Source organism: Oculina patagonica, chromosome 8 (genome assembly GCF_052425735.1).
Source record: "Oculina patagonica isolate OP01 chromosome 8, crgOcupat, whole genome shotgun sequence".
In the NCBI taxonomy this organism is placed as follows: Eukaryota; Metazoa; Cnidaria; class Anthozoa; order Scleractinia; family Oculinidae; genus Oculina; species Oculina patagonica.
This window is the reverse complement of record NC_135765.1, coordinates 12,607,993-12,624,200: the sequence shown is the minus strand read 5'-3', so window position 1 is coordinate 12,624,200 and position 16,208 is coordinate 12,607,993. Positions and strand designations below refer to the sequence as shown.

Below are 16,208 nucleotides of genomic sequence, written 5' to 3'. Positions count from 1 at the left end.
TGAAACATCTCACTGTAATTCATTTCTGGGTCAAAGGCGTGAGATTTTGATCCCGCTATTCCAAGATTTCCTAAACCATTCTACAATGTCCGAAATTTTCCGAATGTCAAATCTTCCGTAAGACGTTCCGAAGCTTAACAACGTGTGTCGTTTTTTGCTAATGAACTGACGTGAAACATCCATTTTAACTAAAATACGGTGAACTTCAAATTCGTTTTTCTCTCGCGGGGTCCAGCTTGAGAGCTCAAATTTTTTGGATAGTGTTCGTTTTAACTGTATTAAATCACATGTTTCGGCCATGCTATGAGGTCTTTTTGGTAACTTTATTTTTGCCTTTATTGCTCGAATACATCTTAAATCATCTTAAATCCTCCCAGACGTGAGACTCCAGTCCACGGCGTTAGTCTTGCCAAAAGTTGTACAACCCTAGCCAGGCTCGAATTACCAGTGTTTGTCACTAATTAACCATGATGCTATCAAAGCATTTAGAATAATTGCAAAGTTCTAAAATTGTCAAAACTTACTGTGGTCTGGCATGGTTGTCTCCACATTATCTGGATCAAGTTCCTCTAGGCTTAGAAACTCTGTCAAACGTTTTAGAGAGACTCTGGCCTAACAAACCAATTAGATTGAAATAATTACCATTTTGGTAACATAAAGCCTTGTTTTAACAAAACAACCTTGTGCAAAGGACTTTCAGCTTCCCTTGTAAATTGCTTTGTTTAAAACAAATCTGCTCATATCAGGCTCATTGAGGTTTGTTCAGGTTTTTAATATGATTTGAAGACAAAACCTTTCTTGAATGACGTAAAGCTCAATTGAAGTAATTCATTTGGATGCGTTTCCTCACTGACAGTCAACTTTACCATGAGTGCCTAAACTCCCTTTCACCTTCCCCAAAGGAACAAGGAAAAAAGCCAAGCAATATCTGTTTGATTCCAGTAGAACTTGGCCACTAGAACATTGATCAATCATTTCATTGGGTCACTTCAACCAATCAACCAAGGAATGGTCAGTCCCAACAAAACACCCCAAAAATAAAATATTCTTTAGGTGCTACAGCTAAATAGTCCTCTGGACACATTGTGCTCTCTGCACACATTGCATGCCTATGATTGGTGGTATACACCTTTCTATGTAAAGGGTTAGAGCTACATTAGCATTTGGATGCATTGTACTCTTTTGTATGCATTCCGTGCATATGATGTAAGGTATTACTCTGTATGATTGAAGGTCTGCAATGTGTGCAAAGGGTTACGGCTACATTGACATGTGGATGCATTGTGTTTTAATTTGCAAGCATTAAGCATGCATATGATGATACTGGGACATGATCATTTGTAGGCCTGCAATATGTGTCCTGGGGCCGACCGTTTTTTCAAGCTGCTCACGATGGACATTTCCCGCAGCATTGACTCGACATTCGGTTTGCCCTCCCTTCCCATGTATCATTTTGTATTTAATGAAGGGTTCCAGCTGAATACACATTTGGGTGACTGGGTTGTTTGCAAAAATTGCGTGACTCTGATTGTTACTGTACATGATTATAGGCCTGTAATATGTGTGAAGGGTTGCAGCTGCATAGACTTGTGGATGCATTGTTCTCTCTGCACGCATTGCATGCCTACGATGCAGTTTATCTTTGAATAATTATAGGCCTGAAATGTGTGCAAAGTATTATAAATGTGTAATATTTGCAAGCTTATGATTACCAGATACATGTATAATAATTATTACTAATTATCATAAAGCATTCATTACCTGGATCAGACTTATGATCACATTTGGAAGCATGACCAGTGGAAAGCGTAGAATATTGAAGAGTGAAATCGCAACAAATGCTTTGGAGGCTGTTAGTTCATTTCCAGTCATTACATAGATGGCAAAGGTAGCTAATGACACCTGCGATAGCAAATTATACACAGTTATTAATAACAGACCCTTCCCTACTGGTTGCCAAAAAACGTTTTCTTGATTTTTTTCTTTTATGTTACAAAATAAGGTTACCTTTAGTACCCATCCACTTCATAAAAATGATGATGAATTTCTCTTTTGTTTAGAAATACCATTTACAATAATTGTCAATCTTAATGTGCAGTTAAACATGCAATGACATCAGGAGAAAAATATGCCAATTGATTTTTTTACACAAAAAGGGGAAAAATATGCCAATTTGATTTTTCAGCATACAGTTGACCCTCATCTTATGGACGCTAGTCTGTACTTAAGTGGGAGTTTGTTTTTATTCTACAATGTAACTCCAGTGTACAGGTATATACGGTATATCCTTAGCGAACATGTGTGTGGCAATCTGAATACAATGTGACACTGAAACAAGTAAATCCCTGAAATTACAGAAATTTGCTACTTTCCTTCTCCCTTTCTTATTGCAGCTCCACTGCCATGAATGACAATGTATACCATGTTAATCAAATACTTCCATTTTTTACTTTCAACATTTTCACAGTTACGATTTCCTTAGTTTATCCCGTTGAAGCCCTGAATTTTTTTTCAGGCTTCTTTATTTCCAATTGCTTAAATTGGAAATTCACTGCGATGATCATTTATCACTTTCAGTACTAACAAGATAATTTTTTACTTACCAGAAATGGTGCACACGTGAAGGTGAACATAAATGATGCATTAAGGTAAGAAGCATTTCTTAAGAATCGCAACTCCCTTTTGCGCAGTTTAGAGACCATTTTCATAAAAGATGTTTCCCAAGCATACAGTTTCAGAACCTAAGGAGAGAATGACCGTGATAAAAGTATAGTGAATGTGTGTTACTTTCATAGCATGACATGACACATCACATATAAGGTAGGGAAATCTGTCATTAAGATATTTAAAAAGGCCTGTAAATGTAATAATTATTTCGGCCAGACACAATTTATGGCCGTATCGTCTTAATTTATTAAGGGCTACATAAAAACGACAAACTTCCTGTTTTAAGTAAATGTCTTGTCGTGTAGGTAAATGAAAGGGGTACCTTTTTCCAATAAAAGGTATATGAAAGGGGTGCCTTTTTCTGCCAAAATGGTTTATAAAAGGGTAAGCGTTTGGACCTCAGTGCAGAGCCTCCCCGTATAAAACTTCTTAAACACAACACAATGACCCAGGCCAGCACTGGAACCTCTATCACTGACCTAGAATCCAGCATACTACATTCTACAATGCCACCACACCTATCTCTGTCGTCAGTTTTTTTGGGACATCCTGAATGATAGATACTGTACCTTGATTCCATTCAGAATCTCGTTCATCATCTTGAGACGCGAGTCTTTAGCACCCATTTGTTTGACCTAGAAAATGAAGGCATTGCAAAATGAAGACTTCATCAACTCATTCTTGCAAACTGCAGTGAAAATAAACCATTGATAACCAAAATATATCACAAGATGATAAATTTGTGTTTACAGTATGTGGAGCTTACTTCATTGGTTGGTATACAGTCAGCTCACTCTTAGGTATCTGAGCATGCTTGGCTTGGAAATGTACCACCCTAACAGTGTTCAACCTAGGCAGTGTTTTTGCGGAGTATTATATTTTGACGCAAAATTAAATTATCATGAAGTCATACTGATGCAAAACGAAAAACAAACAAACAAAAAAATAAAAACACAAGTACCGGTCTTTTTTTGTCGAATAACAACAAAAAACTAACATTTTTTACCCAAAAGAGAATATACCCGGCACGTTTTATGAGGTCCGAATAGGCGTAGAAATTTTCGTAGAGCTCTACGCTTCTACGTTAGTACAGTTCTCACAGATAAGACAGTAGCTCTTCGAAATGCGTATAGCCGTAGATTAGTACAGGCGTTTTCATTCTAAATTTTTCGTTATGAATGCTTCACGTTTTCTTTATAAACTCTTCACTTCCATAGCTCTACGTTTTCATTCTAAATTCTACGCTTCTACGGCTCTACGTTTTCTTTCTAAACTCTACGCTTCTACAGCTCTACGTTTTCATTCTTTAGACTCTACGCTTCTACGGCTCTACATTTTCATTCTAAACTGTACACTTCTACGGCTCTACGTTTTCATTCTAAACCCTACGCTTCTACGGCTCTACGTTTTCATTCTAAACTCTATGCTTCTACAGCCTAACGTTTTCATTCTAAACTCTATGGTTCTACGCCTCTACGTTTTTATTCTAAACTCTACGCTTCTACGGCTGTAGGTTTTCATTCTAAACTCTACGGTTCTACGGCTCTACGTTTTCATTCTAAATTCTACGCTTCTACGGCTGTACGTTTTCATTCTAGACTCTACGATTCTACAGCCTAACGTTTTCATTTTAAACTCTACGGTTCTACGGCTCAACGTTTTCATTCTAAACTTCACGCTTCTACAGCCCAACGTTTTCATTGTAAACTCTACGGTTCTACGGCTCAACGTTTTCATTCTGAACTCCACGCTTCTACAGCCCAACGTTTTCATTGTAAACTCTACGGTTCTACGGCTCAACGTTTTCATTCTATTAAAACTCTACGCTTCTACGGCCCTATGTACTTATTCCGTACTATTCCAACCTGTACACTTCGATGAATTCGATAGGTCTACATTTTCATTTTAAACTCGACAAGTCTACGGGTCTACATTTCAATTCTTAACTAGAGCTACACTTCTATAACTCTACGTTTACATTTTATTCTTCCTTGTGTAATACAAATGAAAATTAATTTTGCTCGTTGTCAAACCTTGTTTTTATTGCCAAATAACTTCGTGCTATCGTCAATATAAAATGAAGTGCTGTAAAAGCGTGCAGTTTAGAATGAAAACATAGACTTGTAGAAGTGTTACTGTCTAATTAAGAATGAAAACGTAGACCAGCAGAAGCGTACAGTTTAGAATAAGAACGTAGTCTCGTAGAAGCGTACACTTTAGAATAAAAAAAGTAGACTTGTAGAAGCATATAATTAAGAATAAAAAACGTAGAGCCCCCGAGCCTTAGAAGCGTACAATTAAAAAGTAAAACCGTAGAAGGACCGTAGAAGCGTACAGTTTAGAATGAGAACGTAGAGCTGTATAACGTTGTATAATAATAAGCGTACCGTTTAGAAAACGTACATGTATAGTCGTAGAAGCGTATAGTTTAAAATGAACACGCAGGCTTGTTGAAGTGTCCTTTACGCTATGTACTTTATACTCCACGCTTCTATAGCTCTACGCTTTCAATAGTCGTAGAAGCGTAGAGTTTAGAATGAACACTAAAGTACAGAAGTAGGCTTGTACAAGTGTACTCTACGCTATGTACTTATATCTACCCTTCTACGGCTCTACATTTTCAATTCATTCTAAACTCTACGCTTCTACAGCTCTACATTAAATTTTTCATTCTAAACTCTACGCTTCTACAGCTCTACATTTTCATTCTAAACTCTACGCTTCTACAGCTCTACATTTTCATTTTAAACTCTACGCTTCTACGGCTCTACGTTTTATTTTAAACTCGCATAATTTCCAGAGCTACCCACTTATGGATTAGGAATCATGAAATGTGTAGAAACGTACAGCTCTACAGAAATCTCTACGCCTATTTGGACCTCATAAAACGGGTGCCAGTTGAAAGAGAATGGAAATTAAATCAAGCTGCTGAAAATTGTGAAGATGGACTGGAAAAGGATGGTGAAACAACACGAGCCAACAGCCTCAACAAATAACACAACTGTGAGAAAATTCCACCCATCTCGGCATTAACAACATTTCCTTGGCCCCTGAGTATGAAGAAAAAAAAAAGCCTGATGCCATGATGCTCAATTTGCATGGACACAAAAAGCATACTTTTACTGAGTGAACAAAATTGATAATAGTTCTATGAAAGCTTGGATGATGTCAGTTTTTCAGTGTTTCCGTATCATATTTTGATCCAGACCATCTTTGAAATGACCCAATTTGAAATGTTATGTGGGACAAATGACCCACTTTGACAAATGTCTAGATTGAACACTGCCCTAAGGTGTCGTTTCTCGAGGGATAGTACAACAACAGGGATCAACTCCACATGCCATTTTTAATAAGACGTTCTTCTTGACCCATTGACTCCTAAACCAGCTAAAACCGGCATTGAGGAGCATGATCCTTGTCATGCCACGTGTGAGCTATTTATATAATAATTACTTTTTATGCAATTACTGATAATTATAATACTATAAGAAAGATAAAAAAAAAAAAAAAAAAAAAAAAATGGAACCACGCCCCGGGGGGGGGGGAAAAAAAAGAAAAGGGGGGGGGGGGTTAAAAGAAAAAAAAGGGCCCCCCCAAATAAAACAAAAAGAAAAAAAAAATTAAAAAAAAAAAAAAAAAAAAAAAAATAAAGCCCCCCCCACACCCCAAAGCCCCACCCCAAGCGAGGGTGGATTCCCAAGGGACACAAAATTTTCTTTTTCCCATGCTTGTGTCATGTTGAATACTTCATCTTCATTATTAATTACCGAGCTTAAAATTTACATCTTTATTATTTACTATTAATAATACTATATTATGCAAGCAAGTTTCCTCAACTTGCCTGAAGTTTTCTTGAAATTTTGCTGATTATGATATTTGATGGAATTAAGAGCACCATGACTCCAACACCAGCCAAAATGGACACACCCATCGTATTGTACAAGAAATACAATGCAATAATGATTTGGAGTGGACCAGACCACAAGATGTTCACATAGGTAAGAAGGTCCATGAGTCGCTGTGCGTCCACTGACATCAAGTTTACCATCTCCCCAGCTGTAGATTTATTTCGTGAGGTGTTATTCAGGAGAAGGGCCTAAAGAATATCACAAAATTACCATGATTACACGTTCAAGCCAAGATGTTAATTTATGTTGTATTGCTAGTATGAGATTTATTTTAATTTATAATTAATTTAATCAGTTGCCCCCGCCAGAAAAACTAAAAAACTAAGAAAATGAAAGAAAACAAGGAAAAACTAAACTTAAAACACCCCACTTGCTCCCACCAGGAAAACTTGCCCCCGCAGACAAAAAATCCTAGGTACGGCCCTAGGTACAGTTTGTTTTTATTCATTGCAAAGAAGAACAAACAAAAGTTTAAACAGTTAATTAACTTCTTTGTCAGAGAACTCCTGATTTCAAAGCTCAATAACATGATACTAGTTAGTTGTGTTGAAAAAAGAACTTTAAATAAGATCATGTTTTAATTTCTTTCATGGCCTTTTCCCCCCTTAGATGTACCGGCAACCCATGGTAATAAGTTTGAGATATCCATACCTTTGAATACACCATTCCTATGACAGCTGTTCTCACTTTTAATCCAAGAGTGAAAACAACATGAAAATACTGTTGAAGTGCAATGGACTGAACTATTGCCACCAAAAACATGCTGACGCCGTAAACGTACCCTCGCCATACATCAGTATTGTCTCCATCTTCTACGTACCCAATTAACAATCTACAAATTAAATTACAAAATAATAATAACTAGCCTCTTCTCACTATTAATTTTTAATGACTGTTGTTTGCATTCTTATAGCTGCCAATTTTTTCTGGGTCAAAGGTGAGATTTTTATCCTGAGAGTGCCAGGAATTCCAAAGACAATACGACCATGTCTGAAGTTTTCCGAAGACATCCAAAGTATACCGAAGACCTTCCGAACACATCCCGATCCTAGTACGTGGAGATTTCAGGAAAAGTATTGTCATTTACTATTTTTACATGGAGTTTTTGTTTCTCACATTGGTTTGAATTTACATGTGTCGGTCATGGTTGTAATAACTCACAGTTCTTGACTAGGCGTGAGAAATTGGTTTGTAAGCGTTGGCGTGAGGTAGAAGTTTTCAACTCACAGGCAATGAGACTCATGCCTAAGGCGTGAGAGTTGGCAGGTATCCATTCTGGTGGATGTGTTCCATTGTGTTGTTACAGATAATATCCATACCCACCCCACAGAAAGTCACTGGAAATTTTGAGGGGGTACAGTGGGTGGTCACTAAAGCCAGAATTTTTAAAGTGCACCTAACCCTCGAAACAATACTTTCAAAATTGATTGTACATGAGTTAGAGAGTTGAATGGTTAAATATTTCTTCATCTCAATGTTGCGTTTTTAAGTTATGAAGGTTTTTTTTTTTCCAATATGTTAATGAGTATGACTTCTACCCAGTCTTCATTCAATATACAGATTTTGACTGGTTCACACAAGCAGTATTTAAAAAGCATTATCATAATACTCACAATTTCCACAATTTTATTGTAAATTTGGTGTCTGGTAATGGCGAGTAAATAATGATGTAAGCAAAACAAGTATGCTTAAAAGCCTGGGTAGACGTCATACTCATTAACATAATTATTGGAAAAAATAAACCTTCATAACTTAAAAACGCAACATTGAGATGAAGAAATATTTAACCATTCAACTCTCTAACTCATCTACAATCAATTTTGAAAGTATTGTTTCGGGGGTTAGGTGCACTTTAAAGGAAAGTATGAAGCTGAAGCAATGCTAGAGGGATGGGGGATTTAAACTAAACAAAACTTTCATGAAGAAGGTATGGATATTTTCTGGAACAACAAATTGTACTGAACTCTGATCTAGGACATTTGATGTTGAATCACTTATTTTAAGTGGAAAAATGATGCCTTGGCTATTTATTGGACATTTAGGAAAATGAGAAGGTTTTTAAGTTTCAAAGGCATGTTTGCATATGTTGCAGTTAATTTTTGATCTCAGTTAATTTTTTATTTTAACTTATTAGTTTTTTTTTTCTAACTACACAGACTTTTTACTGTAGCTGATTTTTTTTATACTAGGTAAATAATAGGGGTAGCATATGGGTTGGAGTCATATATATGTTAAAAAAATTGTGGCAAAGTGGATAAGGGGTTGGACAGCAAATCCACAGGTTGAGAGTTCAAATCCAGTGCAGGTTAGAAAAAGAAAAAAAAGTTAGACAAGAGTACTTAGTTAGGGAAGGGTATAATAGCAGATAGTGGGGGAGGGTTAATAAGGATGGTGGGCGGGGGGGGGGGTGGTTGTGAGACAGCAGGGGAGGGGTTAAGAGTTTCCCTTTTTCTACTTATTAACCTAGCATATAAAAAAACTAACTAACGGTAGTTAATAAAAATGAAAAAATTATCTGAGATCAAAAATTAACTGCAACAAATACACCTTATCCATCATAAGATCATCTGGTTTATCTGTAGTTAACATGCCTTTTCAGTGTCGTTTAGACTTATAAATGTCATCATTTTTTTTAAATAAATGTTTCATTTAAACTGTGAAACTCTAAGAATCTTTGGCAACTATTTATTACCTCAAAAGCTGCGGTTGCGCAAACTGGATGCAATCATTGATCACTTTGAAAACAATTGCTAACAGAAACTTATCCCAGAAGAGCCTAAACATAATTCTTGATAAGGATGGTTGTTTCTCTTTTTTCTTCTTTGTTGAAGAAAACTTGACCTCCTCCTCTCCATCATCCCCTGGTTTTAGTTCAGCTTTTTCATTGTCAATAGGCTCTACAGTTGGGGATCTTGCTGTGTCTCTATATCAAACAACAGCAACAAGGAAATGTTTATTATTCTTGAACCAAAAAGCTCTACTTTTTCTTCAAACTACAACCCTACACCAGACCTGAGGGTATTATCCACCCGAGACATTATTTTTTTAAGTTACAAGTGCATGTTGAACCACAATAATTATTTTAACTGATCAGCGATTGGCAAAGAGAGTGAAAGGGCTATTCTTACTAATTTTCACGAGTCAGTACTAATTTTCGCGATATTTGCATTTTCAAAATAATCGCGAAATTTAATACACGCAGAAATTAATACCATGTTTTATATCAAAACCAGTACTTTAGGAACTGCAACTAACTCTCCTTGAAAACATCTTTCCGTCTTGTTTTTTTCGACTATGACCCTTCCTCCAATTACAGTTTCCTTTAGCTTGTAAATGGGCCAAGACCTCTTAAAGCACAGTCACCTAGTAGGTTTTCGTTTGCAGATTCCTTGTAGAGTTAGAATTTGTGTATTTCCAGTAGTTCCTTAGTCTTTGACGACTGATCCAGAAAACACTGACCAAATTGCGAAATTTAATACACTTTTGCTCTACATACTTTTTCTTGCAATCGCGAAAATTATAGTACTTGCGAAATTCGGTTCCCAAATTTTTGCGAAATTAAGTATATGCACAAAAAATTTTTAAGAATAAGGTATTATAAACAAAATTTTTACAAAGAAATCTTCTGGCATAAGCTGCTTTACACACAAACACTGTACATGTACATGTAAAGTAAACTCATCATTAAAGCATTATTACTTTGTCTAGTGCATTTTATAATTTTTTTAAGATCCTTCCTGATCACCTGATAGAATTTTCAGCTTCTTCCCACTTCTTTACGAATGGTGGTACAACTACTGAAGATCTGTTACTTTTATTAAGAGCCCACAAATCCGAGTCTGTCAGTGGCCTCTTGAAACCAGTAAAAATCAGCCTAGAAAGAGAACATTGTAAGTAAATTGGTTCAGTGCAGTATGTAGTTGTTTGGGCAAGAAGGATGGATATGTTGATTTATTGCAAGCATGTAGAGTGCTTAATATAAGGGATGGGAAAGTAATTTCTTTTTTTACTGAAACATCCGTGCATATAGAGCGGCTATTTTTTCGACATCCATCTTTTGACATGCTGTTTGAAAGGAGCCAATCAAAATCAATGTAATATGACTATACCCAGCCCTCTAAGTTAAGACTATTTTAGTCCCCATGGCGACTTGACATGGCGACATGGCCAACCTGGCGACTTAAATTGAGAAGAAGGATTGAAAGCGTAAGCCTAATTTATAGCAACTAAAATTTTTCACTGGCAACCAAACTTGAGCAGCTGGTGGCCAAATGGCCACTAAGGAAAAAAATAAACTTGGAGGGTTGATACCAGTGTTTGTTTCATTTAAATGAGACCACAAGTTCAAACGTCGTGTTAATGAGCTTTATTTGGTGGATTTTTGTTTGCTCAGCATATCGAAAGATGGATGGATAGGCACTATGCACACTGAAAGTTGGTGTAAATATTCAAGTGAATAAAATGAAAGGGAGACCCTTTATTTGAAAGATTGAGTTCTGCCCTCATGTGAAAACACATAATTTTTGGACGAGTTCTTTCATTGCGTGCAGCTCAGAAACAAAGGAGAACAAACTAATGCTCACGAGTGCACTCTGATAGCGCTGCAGTTAAAGCAAAACATAACAAAAAATAAAAAATAAAAAATAAAAAGCAAGGAATGTTTAACTATACAGTACCTAGTGAGCCAGAAAAAGGACAACCTGGAGAAGATATTTGCTGAATCTTCAGGGCAGGGTTTCTAAAAAAAAGAACAAAGTTGAAAAACATATTTATTAAAACAACATTAAATCCATTTTTAAAATAAAATAAAGTCTGCAGACAGCCAAGTGGTTCTTACTGCTGTACATGTACATGACTTTGTATATAACAGAAGAATAATTTTTGTAACTCACAGCAACACCTCTTGGAAAGCCTTAAGGGTATAGGGTTACACTTAACCCTTCCACATAGCATAGCACATCAATGAAAACCAGAGTGCTCATCAGCATTTTAAACAACATGCAGCTGCATTTAGACTGGGCATAAAGTAATTTTACAGGGTGGTTAAGGGGTTACATGTATGCGGTACATGTGACTTAAGCATTAAAAAATAGCGTGTGACACATGAAAACAACCGTGATCCATGAATTGCCAGTCCAGTGTAATGCTATTATGCTTGATCTACTTATTTTGAAGTCCATGATCATCGGTGATTTCGAAAAAAATCTAATTAACCAGACTTGAAAAAAATGACACCAATTGCGTTCTTTGGGCTCGAACATCAGTTAGTGGAGAGTCTCTTCTGAACTATGGGTTGATTTATGGATTTTAGGACTTGCCTTGCGCGGTAAGCTCACCTGAAAGGTCAAGTCTTTCCACTAGGCCATTGGAAGGCAAATTCAGGCAAAGTACATATACATTATGTAATTAATCAGCTAAAGCTAATTTTTTTCAATAACGTAGATTGAAGCAAATGATTCGTATAATTGGGAACCTACCCCCACCCCTACCCCCCCCTCCCTTTATCACCCTGATTTTATTACAGTCAAAGCTCTCTAAACAGACACTCTTGTAAGCGGACAGCTCTACTTACGGCCGCCTTGTTTGAAACCCCGTTTTAACTCCCATACAAACTCTGTATTTTTACATTCTCGTAAGCGAACGTTCCCGTAAGCAGCCGCGGACACTTTCAGAGATTACGACCTAAACGTTTTCTTTGTTTTTGCATGAAAGCTCCCGTAAGCAGACACCCCAAAGAAACAACCTCTGTATCTTGTTTTTATCAATCAACTTTACATCGCCATTTGTCACAATGAATTTACAGTAATTACAGTACCATAATTCAGTGTTTGTTTTGTCGTCATCTACGTCCGTCCGGTTATTGTTAGCTGTGCAAGCTCCTCAGTAAGCGACCATCTATCCCCTACACCTCTTCTGGCGGCCTACAAGAACCATTCTTGTAAGCAGCCAGCTCCAGTTATGGACACTTTTTTCGCATGGCGAGGGTGTCCGCTTACGAGAGCTTCGACTGTATTGCAAAAACTGGTTTTAGTTACATGTTTTCTGTCTACATGCCTCAAAGGTCACGACCACTTGACGAACTTACTCTGTTTTCTGCTTCTACTGGTGCCTCAGGAAAGAACTTTAAATCAACTGATGTATTCACCAGGGCTGTGGTCAATTCTGCACCTTTATCTATTTCATTTTCCCTGCAAACAGACAGTCACATCTTATAGTGCACCAGACATGTGCAAGTAGCTTAGTTGTTCAGATCAAAAAAATATGCACCTTTAGCAACAGATGTTATCATTTATTATTATAATATATAAACTGCAGTGGTATAGCCAGTGGTAGCAAATTGATTAAAATGCTATCACACATAACAGTATTTTTTTTTTTTTTTTATTAAAAATTATATTTTTAACTTTTTGCAAGATAAACGATAATCTACACATGTGATGTCATTTTTGACCAATCAGCTTGTAGAGTTAGCCATGTTATAAAGCTCAATGAGCCAAAGTTTATCAATATTAGGTCAAAACATCTTTGGATCTCCCTTGAGCATCAATCTTCGGTAATCTTTGGAACATTTGTACGACCTTCGGACAACAGTTTAAAAATCTTCAGAAAATCGTCTGAAATCTTGGTTGAATCCTCAAAAAACCTTGTTATTAATTAGTAAGTTTATATAATGAACAAAATAATACATGGTTGCTTGGAGATGTGAACTTTATCTTCTTGATATCTCACTCAATCACTGCACTCACTGCGAGATATTAATTTGAGCACACGAAGATAAATTTAAACGCAGCCATGTATTATCCTCTATTTAATATTTTTTCAGCATCAGCAATATTAACACATGTACTCGTATTTTCTCGATTAAACGCCGGGCCCCAAATAAACGCCGGGTCATCGAGCTAGAATTGTAAGTAAGCCTTCCAGGCATTTAAATTTGAGGTGTAATATGCTACATTAGGTATGATGGAAAAAAAAAAATTTCTTAATATAAACTACAAAATACGTTCATGTCACAAATGAAGTTTATGATTTAAAACCCTTGTTTAATAAACAATTTGCTCCAATGGGAAGACTGCAACATTCAAATAAACGCCGGAAGGATCCACGCCGTCATGGTAGCTTTTGAAATAAACGCTTTGGGCGTTTCAGCATCTGAGAAAATACAGTAATCAGCAAATATCATTATAATAAACCTACTCTTCATTGGTTAAATCATCTTTCAGTGGCACCACACATGTGCTAGGGATGTAACCTTTCTCTCCACTGCTGATACATTTCACATACAGCCACCAGTCCACATCCCTCCCTAGCACCTCAAACTTCTCTCCATGTGTTACAGACAGCTGAGCTGACAGATCTGGAGCAGTGTCAACAGCCTGCTGTGACTCGAGATCATCTTCCTCGTTTGGTTTGTGTTCGCTGACTGCTATCACTACCAAATCTTTTTTGTCTTCGGCCATTGCTGAAGAGAGCTGAACCGATCAAAGGTACAACCCAGTGTTACCTTTTAGAGGCAAGTGAGAGAAAAATTAGAACAACAATTTGTAATTATTATTCGATTACCCCCCACCCCCCCCCAGAGGAAAAAAACCCCCCAACCCCCCCCCCCCCCCCAAACGGGAAAGCCAAAAAAAAAAAAAAAAAAAAAACCCCGAAGACCGAGTCTTCTATCTTTCGTATCTATAACAAAATTCTCGAAGTAAAATTTTGATTGGTTCTTAAGGTGGCGCGCGCCTATTTGTCGCGTAATCGGCGCGAAATCACGTGGGTGTCCAATTACAGGTACCCAATTTGAGCAACTTCAAATTGGATACCTGTAATTGGACACCTACGCCATTCGCGCGTCAATCATGCGCATATAAGTGGGTTCTTTCTTGCTGTTTTCCCACTGTTTGTTCAACCAGTTGAATTAACATTGACTTTTTCACACTAAAAAGAATTTCAGACTTCCTAACCTCGAATTTTGTTACTGATACGATTAATTAGTATTTGGACCTCGTGTCATACAATTCAGAGAAAGTAATCGTGCTCATAATTTCAAATCGTCCTTGCGCTGCACACTCGGCCGATTTTGAAATTACTCGCTCCGATTACTCCCTGAATTGTACTCCACTCAGTCCAATTACCTATTACTAAGCGCCCAACCTCAAATAAGCGCCCACCCTGAAGGTAGGAAAAGTTAATAAGCGCCCAGCCTCGAAATAAGCGCCCACCCTCCTCACCAGTCATTGAGGAGGCAGCACTAGAGAGTTTGCTTATTGACCTTAGTGATAATTTGTTTAAAACTAAGTAAGTACTACTAAGAGACTTCCCCAAAGAACGGAGTTTTCTTACTAGTCTTTTGTTAGTTTTTAACAAATTTCTTCCAATGGACAGTTAAAATTTTGAAAACTTTGATACATCTTAAACTTCAATTTTATACTTGCTGAAAATGGTGAAAATTTAATAAGCGCCCAGCCTCGAATAAGCGCCCATCCTGAATAAGCGCCTACTGTCAAGCTCCAAAAATTTAATAAGCGCCCAGGGCGCTCAATCGAATAAATACGGTAACCATAATGTTTAAAATGAATTTTAGTTCAGAATGAATTCACACATGTCTGATTTGTAGTTACTTTTTCTTAAGAATTTATTCTGGGCCAGAGTGACACCTTCAACCTCCCCCCCCTCCCCCTCTTCCCCCCTTAAAATAGACACACCCTTGCTCATGGAGAGACCCAGTGACAAAAATAAAATTATTCAACATTCAAAGCATTTTAAATTACCCTTCACAACCAATATCCTTCCCTCCTCTCTGCACGCTCAAAAAAGGAAAGCTCGACTACCCCACGAATACAGTGTATATATGTAAGCCGAAGCCTACATTTCATCACCTCCAAATGTGATTGCTGTTTGTTTGTACAGCACACGCATGACTTTGCACAAAATAAATTATAATGAAAAGATCTATGATTTGAATACGAAAACATGATAAAAAGATAGCACGAAATACAAATAGCTTAAGAACATGTTTTAAGAATGATTCACTGCAGCAAGCTAAGTATTTATAAGCTTAAATCATCGCTCGCATTATTATTTTTTCTTGTTTTATTAGTCTAATGAAAGTGAGCAGCTTTCTTGCATTTGATCGGTTCGTTAAATTTAATATGAACGACTTTGATTTCTCAGTTTGTACATGCACATGAGGCTTAAAAATCAAATGTGGCCCTTAAAATGCCCACTGTGCCAAAACCAGGACGGAAACTATTTGAAAAGTCGTGCAAGTAAACCTTTGCACGAATAATTTTGCGCGCAAATTAAGCTAATGTTTTGGCGCGAGAGCGTGACCAAACCGGGTGCTTCGCTCTCACACAAAGTGGTGTGAAAAGCCAACACCACGCTTTTTTGTTTTTGTTTTTCGCAGCCATAACAAATTTGGTTTATACTTACTTCGAACCGAAAAATCTCCGTAAGCGCCCCCTCGAGACTTCGCCAAGACAACGCGATTTGGCAAAATGAAATCGCGTGCAGCTTCTTTTTCCACCTGGGCTCCTTTGTCACTACATAGTCGATAAATCTTCGTAAATAATTCGCCAGATACCGAAGAAGTCCGAAGTTTTACGAGGTCCTCCCCGGGTATGCATAGCAAAACACGTG

General features: G+C 37.2%; 1 protein-coding gene across 1 annotated transcript in view; it reads right to left on the bottom strand.

Moving 5' to 3' along the window:
* LOC144664336 (multidrug resistance-associated protein 1-like) overlaps positions 1–14,086 on the bottom strand; it is a 29,498-nt gene extending 15,412 nt beyond the window's left edge. Inside the window, exons 1-11 of the mRNA XM_078525433.1 lie at positions 13,773–14,086; positions 12,661–12,763; positions 11,252–11,313; positions 10,321–10,449; positions 9,268–9,498; positions 7,227–7,407; positions 6,509–6,763; positions 3,237–3,302; positions 2,604–2,741; positions 1,762–1,902; positions 525–612 (exon numbers count right to left, since the gene is read on the bottom strand). Of these exons, the coding sequence (XP_078381559.1) occupies positions 525–612; positions 1,762–1,902; positions 2,604–2,741; positions 3,237–3,302; positions 6,509–6,763; positions 7,227–7,407; positions 9,268–9,498; positions 10,321–10,449; positions 11,252–11,313; positions 12,661–12,763; positions 13,773–14,035 (1,657 nt within the window). The 5' untranslated portion in view covers positions 14,036–14,086. The remainder of the gene's footprint in view (positions 1–524; positions 613–1,761; positions 1,903–2,603; positions 2,742–3,236; positions 3,303–6,508; positions 6,764–7,226; positions 7,408–9,267; positions 9,499–10,320; positions 10,450–11,251; positions 11,314–12,660; positions 12,764–13,772) is intronic.
* Between the last annotated feature and the right edge of the window lie 2,122 nt (positions 14,087–16,208).